This window comes from Salvia miltiorrhiza, chromosome 5 (assembly GCF_028751815.1).
Source record: "Salvia miltiorrhiza cultivar Shanhuang (shh) chromosome 5, IMPLAD_Smil_shh, whole genome shotgun sequence".
In the NCBI taxonomy this organism is placed as follows: Eukaryota; Viridiplantae; Streptophyta; class Magnoliopsida; order Lamiales; family Lamiaceae; genus Salvia; species Salvia miltiorrhiza.
The window spans coordinates 491,658-498,399 of NC_080391.1; the positions used below are offsets into that span (position 1 = coordinate 491,658).

At 37.6% G+C, this 6,742-nt stretch overlaps 2 protein-coding genes across 4 annotated transcripts; both read left to right on the top strand.

The window, feature by feature from the left end:
* Positions 1-56: 56 nt before the first annotated feature.
* On the top strand, positions 57-2,972 carry LOC131026567 (caffeoyl-CoA O-methyltransferase 2-like). 3 transcript variants are annotated; one of them, XM_057956453.1, is made up of 5 exons: positions 57-434; positions 989-1,084; positions 1,172-1,251; positions 2,175-2,208; positions 2,764-2,972. In XM_057956453.1, exons 2-5 carry the CDS (start codon positions 1,013-1,015, stop codon positions 2,845-2,847), a joined length of 270 nt encoding a protein of 89 aa, XP_057812436.1. In that variant the 5' UTR covers positions 57-434; positions 989-1,012; the 3' UTR covers positions 2,848-2,972. The 3 variants fall into 3 exon arrangements, 2 of the variants coding, with proteins under 2 accessions (XP_057812436.1, XP_057812437.1); XM_057956454.1 differs by lacking the exon at positions 57-434 and adding an exon at positions 450-845; XR_009102342.1 differs by lacking the exon at positions 2,175-2,208.
* A 2,072-nt stretch (positions 2,973-5,044) lies between these two features.
* LOC131026568 (mannose-specific lectin alpha chain-like) lies at positions 5,045-6,080 on the top strand. Its single transcript, XM_057956455.1, has one exon. It carries the CDS (start codon positions 5,102-5,104, stop codon positions 5,915-5,917), a length of 816 nt encoding a protein of 271 aa, XP_057812438.1. The 5' UTR covers positions 5,045-5,101; the 3' UTR covers positions 5,918-6,080.
* Positions 6,081-6,742: the final 662 nt, after the last annotated feature.

Genomic DNA, 6,742 nt, shown 5'->3' on the forward strand with positions numbered 1-6,742 from the left:
TCTTCGTTCTCGTAAGCCCTAAAATCCTAAATCCCTAAAACACCAATTTCAGAACGCCGCCGCGACTTGCCACCTGCCCCCGCCGCATCCTTGCTTCATCTACCACCCACCGCGGCCCGCCACCCCTCATTTGTGATAAAGCCATAAATCAAATCTTAATTCAAATTTGAGTTCAATCAAACTCGTCACTCCCCGTCGCTGCTCTGTTCTGTGGCTCTCGAAGTCGCCGGCCGCCGCTGTCCAGACCTCCCCCCCAATGATTCTCGTATCTCTCTCACTCTTCCTGGCGCAGCAAATCAGCTCCACTCTTCCCCGATCCAGCAAGCCAGTAAATCGGTTCCACTCTGCCCAGTCCCGTCGTTTTCTGCGCCACTTCGGAGCTCCGATGCTCAGCCATTTCCCGTCTCCCCGCCTCCGACGCGGGCAGTCTTCAGGTAGGTTCAATTCGGTGTGTAGTTTTCCAAAATTTCGGTTCATATTGAAACTCTATTATTTCGCTTGCCCCCTCTTGCCCTCTCGCCCTTTTGCCCTTGATCAATCTGTGTTGTAAAGATGCTGATTTTTGTTGGATTACCTTTTTATGTGAGTTTTGTTCAGTGCTTATGTTTTGATTGTAATTAGGTTTTACTGTTTGCGTTTCAAATGTGCTCTTGGCTATTCAGTGCCCCCACTCAGCATCATTCAGGCCCCATATGATGCTAATATTGCCATTTTTTGTTGCTCGGATTTCATTTATCTATTTTTGTGATTATATTTCATCTGGTTCTGTGGCTCATTTGAATGTTAGAATTCGTTTGATTTCTTCTTGCAAAAATAAAAATTGGGTGTTTATTTCCATTTGTGGGGTAAGTACGTTTGGAAGTTTCCTATGTTGACAGCCTCTTTGATTCTAATTAGTGGCTACGATTCTCTTTAATGTAAAGTCGATTTCTTTGGACTTGTTAGCTCTGCAGCAGCAAGAATACTGATTTCTTGATTGTATTTGAAGGATTTGAGTTGTTAGGAATTAGTGATGGAGACCAAAGCTGTGATCAATACTAGTTCTACAGAAAAAGGCGTGTTGCAAACCGCAGAGTTGTACAAGGTCACCATTCTCTTACAAATATAATGCTTATTTTGTATGTTACCACTAAACTAATTACTACATTTTTTGTTTAATTAATTCCCCAAGTATATAATGGATACTAGTGTGTATCCACGCGAACAAGAATGTCTCAAGGAGCTCAGAGCTATCACTTCTACTCATCCAAGGTAAAATAATTGCTTCATCTAAACTCAGACTAGTTTGGGCTGTAAGAACTAATGGATCTTTCTGGTAACTATCCAAACACATGTATTATGTTGTTGATTTTGCACATACTTGGAACTAGAAACAGAAACATTCTATGCTTCTCATAGTTAGGTACAATTTTCTAGTGAATTTTGTTGTTGACACTTAATTTTTCTGTAGATATTTACAAGATTAATTTTGGCTTACTAGCATCTGGCTGTTACAAAAATACAAATAAATGTTACTATGTGTTGAGCCCATTTTGAGTGGAGAAGTTGTGGTGATTGGTTGTGTTATAACTTGCTTTCTTGGTGTTGATGAGTTAAATATGAGTTAAATTTCAAGCTAAAGCATGCTAATGTGTAGTAAGATGATGTATTTGAGCTCCTATAGCTTTTATTTGGCCAAAATATGAGTTATATGTTGAGTTTCAACAGAAACTGTATTGCTATCAAGTTTGGCTGGACGAACCAGTGTCTTGTGAGGGATTTTCGAGAGTGTTCCTGTTGTCCAAATAACTTAAAATTTTTACAGTAATAACTTCAGCATGAGTAGGAGGTTTCTGCAAAATTTCAGCTAAATTGGACACCGATAGATATGTCAAACAATTTTCTTAAAAGTACTACGCGAAGCAGCAAGGTTCTGTGGCAGATTCTGCATTTTGTGAGATAATTTCTTATACACTTGAGATATTGTATTTTTGTAACTTTCTAATAAAGATAGACTTTAATAGCTTTCTTAAAAGGTAAAGCTTGTCTTTTTCTTTGAAGAGGTTGATTTTATATGATTTTTCAAAGTTGAGATTCATATATGATTTAGATTCTGCATTTTGTTATATTACTATGCATCAATATTTGATGTAACTCACATTTTGCTTGAATTTTTGAATGAGTTATTATGTCAGGACGAGGCTGATTATATTGCAACCTGAATTCATGGTAATATCCTTTGTAAACTCCCTGCTTATTTGCAACTCGTTTCATAGGAAGATAAATATGCATCCATCTCCACTAAGGAAATACAGACTTGATAGATCATTAACTTGCTACAATGTTCTTTGTTGTAGACATGTTTGATGCTGGTTATTGTTGGGATCATTCTGCTCATTGTAGTTGTTGTTGTTCTTTCATAATCCAAGTTTAGACAACATATATTCACTTCAAAGGCTGAGCATGGTCTGACTGATTAGAAATTAAGCTACTCTCCCTTGCTTCATCCAGACGCTAGACGTTATACCACTGGTCATAGTCATATTGCATTTTGGCGTCCTTGTCATTTATTTTTCACTTCAACAATCCAACCCTGGATGAGATAATATTTATGTAAATGATCTAACATCATATTGTTATCAAAGGATATTGGTTTTGAAAAGTTTTCGATAGTTCTGATAGGTTTTGTCCATTTTACCAATCACTTTGATATGCTTTTTAAGTGTTTATCATGATGCTCTATATTGTGATTCTTGGTTGGCTCTTTGTATGATTTTGTGGCAGGTTTGTGGTGGATTAAATGAGTCGTACGTTGAGCTGAAGAGGCTTGTGAATTCACAAGAAAAGTTGTACCATATGGCTAGCTAGTTGCATATTTAATATGTTTAGTATTTTTGTAAGGCATAATAGTATAGATAGAGCAGTTGTTGAATTTTGACTATATTCAAATCTTGTATGAATTCTTTTTTATGATAATAATATAAAATTAAATATTTTGGATGATATATAATATTATTATTGTTGGTTTTATTATTTATACTGTTATGTATAAATTAATAGATAACGGAGAAATAGAAATCTAATTACGGTCAAAAACGTTATACATAACGGATTACCAAACGTTATTAATATCAAAAAACCGTTATGTATAGGTGTGTACATAACAGTGAATATTAAACTTTCATGACGGTTTGAAACGTTATGTATAATACTATAGATAACGGATATAATCCGTTACGTATATATAAACAATCGTTATGTATAATAGAATAGATAACGGATATAATACTATAGATAACGGATATAATCCGTTATGTATAATAGAATAGATAACGCTTAAATCTCCGTTATGTATGAAATCCACATACATTACACCATTATATATTACGGATGTTTTCGCACATAGATAACGGATAAAATCCGTTATCTATGAGCGAATCTGGCGTAGTGGATCACTTAATTAATCAATCACTCTCGCTAGAGCAGCAACGATCGTAGATTAGTAAATTCTCTATCTCCGCTAGGTCTCAAGTAAATCTACTAACTCCCAATAGCTCATAAGAATAGCTCTCTATAATCCACCTATCTCCGCTAGGTCTCAAGGTTAAGATCATATCATACATTCCTGAATCCGCTAAACAGTTATCTCCGCTAGGTCTCAAACCGAATAGCTACACATGCAAACTATTGATCAGATAATTCACAAGAAAACAAGCACCAAGAATTATGAATCATAAACTGGAAGGTAAATAGGTACTAACAAATAAATCACATGAACCTAATTAACTATTTACAAACCCTAGAATCAGAAAAAGAAACTAGCCAGACATAGCAAAAGAAAGCATAAACATAATTAAAAAGAAAACAATAATAAAAACTGAATTAAATAAAACCCGGAATGAATGTTGAATGACAGCTGAAATCTTGCAGGAAAAATAAAGCTAATGTATGGAAGCAATAAAATTCTAAGTCTAAAAATAAAAAGAAGAAAAGAAATAAAGAGAGGTAGAGAGATATGAAAAGATGTGTCTAATAGGTCAGGGAAAGGACCTATATATAGGCACAGGAGATAAATACAGTGTAGAACTCGAAAATACTGAGAAAATATAAAAAACCCGAAAATTCCCGAAAAATCGAAAATTTCCGTCAACACTATTCACTGCTGTGTGCAACTTTCTTGTTTTGGCCATAACTTTCTCATCCGAACTCCGATTTATGATCCATTTACGCTCACGAACTCGTATCGAGACGATCTAAAACTTCTATTTCAGACAAGGTTTCCAAATTCGAACTCAATATTTCTACAAAAATCATCAAAGTACGACAAAGTAACATATTTCACAAGATAAAGCAATTTAAGCACAAAACAATCATCCAACACACAATATCCTATAAAATTTACATCATAAGAACACTAAAAACAATGGAAACATGAGTATTATCAACGCCCAAAAAGCATCTCTTCATCCTGATGATATACTGCTACTCTCCAACTTTATCATGTCCTCTGAATCTTTCAGGTATGTTTGCAATTACATAACAGCTGGAATTTTTTTCGGGCCTCCAATTGCACAACAAATTTTCAAAAATTCAGCATAAATAGGACAAATTGAGCCCGAAAAAATAATTTGCCCAAAACAATTGGATTCTCAAATTTAATTTAATTGAGCATATTCCCCCCCCCCCCCCGGTATATTATATATGTTCACATATTAAAGTTGTTTATCTCCCTTAAATATATTTCCTATTATTTATATAAATATGATAGAAACATTCTTGAATCTCAAATTTTGATCCTTCGTGATAAATGCAATCCGGCCTTGTTTTTCCTTTTTTACTGGTATGAATTTTTCATTCCTACTATGTTCTTGATATCAACATTATTGAAACTAAATTTCAAAATAATTTGGTGAAAAAAAAATATGAAAAAGTTAACGGACGTATTAGTCTAATATTAGTATTTACATGTCTGGTCAATAATGATAATGTAAAAGTATGATGATTGATTGATACCACTATTATCATGCATGCACTATACAATTAATGTACTAGTATAAATTGATGCAAAAGATACCACCACCATCAGCCACATCCAAATCAAATACTCCTACTCAATTAAGCCATGGCCAAGCTTCTTCAAACCCTAATCTCCATCGCCCTCCTCCTCGCCGCCGCCAACACGGCGCGGTCCCAAACGACGTCCTTCGCCTACGACTTCTGGGGCGACCAGCCGACCGAGCTCCTCTACCAAGGCGACGCCCATTTCCCGTCGGACTCCACCTTCCTCCGCATGACCAAGACCGCCGCCACTGGCAACGCGGTCGGGTACAGCGTCGGCCGGGTCGTGTACCCGACACCGGTCACGTTCTGGGAGGCCGGGGCGCAGGTCGACTTCGAGACCACCTTGAACTTCATCATAACCCCCAACCCCGGCGACACGAACCCGGCCGACGGCTTCACCTTCTTCATCGGCCCCGTCGGCCTACCCCTCGGCTTCACCGGCGGCAGCTACGGAATCTTCAACTCCGCGGGCGTCGGCCCCTCCGTCTTCGCCGCGGAATTCGACATCTTCTCCAACCCTGGAGTGGATCCCAGCTTTCGTCATATTGGGATCGACATCGAATCTAATGTTTCCAAAAATGTGACCGACGTCGGCAACGCGTTGCTCGGGCAGCAGGCGACTGCCGTCATCAGCTACATTGAAGCCACTAAACTGATCACCGTGAAAGTCACCGCCGGCTCACAAGTATACGAGGTGAGCTATGTGTTCGACCTGAGCACCATTCTTCCCCAGCAGGTGCAGGTCGGGATCACCGGGGCCACCGGAGGCCAAGTCGCCGTGCACGACCTCGTCTCGTGGTATTTCACGGCCACCCTCGTGCATGCCGGCGCCGCCACCGACCAAGAGGAGGAAGGGTACATCCGCCAATATGTGTGATTAATTTAAATTAATTATCATGTGTGTGTGCGTGTGCAAATGGACTTCTCTCTCGTTTATGTTCTAAAAATAAGACGACGTCGACAATATTGGGCGTCTGTCAAGATGTGTTTGTTTCAAGATTATTGTCCGTTGCTACAATTAATGGACGTAAAATAGAATTTAGTACTCCCTCCGTTCACGACCGTAACTTTCAGTGTTCCACAAAAATAGGACTATATGTTACGAATTTAAAAATGAGGACTATATATTACAGAATTTGAAATCGAGGACTACTATATGTCCATATTTATAGGAGCGTAAATGTACAAAATGGAAGTTATAGTCCTCATTTCCAAATTCTGAAACATATAGTCCTCATTTTTAAATTTGTTAATATATAATCCTATTTTTAAAAGCGTTACAAGTTACGTCAATTTGTGTGATTTTGTGATGTGTGTATCTGTGTATGTGTGCATGTGTGTCGTCAATCAATAAGGACTAAGCGATCGAGTCTGCTCGCGTTAAGTCTACAAATAAGACGATCATCAATCGGCCATCTCTATGTATAAACTATGCAAGAATGCTTTTGGGTGTGTCTAGTTTTGTGGTCTTTGCAAGGTAATCTATGGAAGATTTCTAAAAGGACCTTTATCGAACAGTTGGCATACCATACATGAAGTAAGATAATTCTTTTTTTTTTTTAAGCAAGAAATTTAAAGTAAGATAATTCTTGTTAATCCAATTGTGAATTAGTGAAAAAATACACAAGAACATGAGAAATATAAATACTAAGGATCCTATTCGACTAAGTAATTCTCACACAGCCTGCACCTAAATTGTAAT

Excerpts from the sequence above, each read along its gene's own strand:
- LOC131026567 (XM_057956453.1), top strand. The coding sequence starts at position 1,013 with ATGGAGACCAAAGCTGTGATCAATACTAGTTCTACAGAAAAAGGCGTG. Across the intron at positions 1,252-2,174 it reads ATCACTTCTACTCATCCAAG|GACGAGGCTGATTATATTGC; the intron begins GTAAAATAATTG and ends TTATTATGTCAG. Across the intron at positions 2,209-2,763 it reads TATTGCAACCTGAATTCATG|GTTTGTGGTGGATTAAATGA; the intron begins GTAATATCCTTT and ends ATTTTGTGGCAG.
- LOC131026568 (XM_057956455.1), top strand. The coding sequence starts at position 5,102 with ATGGCCAAGCTTCTTCAAACCCTAATCTCCATCGCCCTCCTCCTCGCC.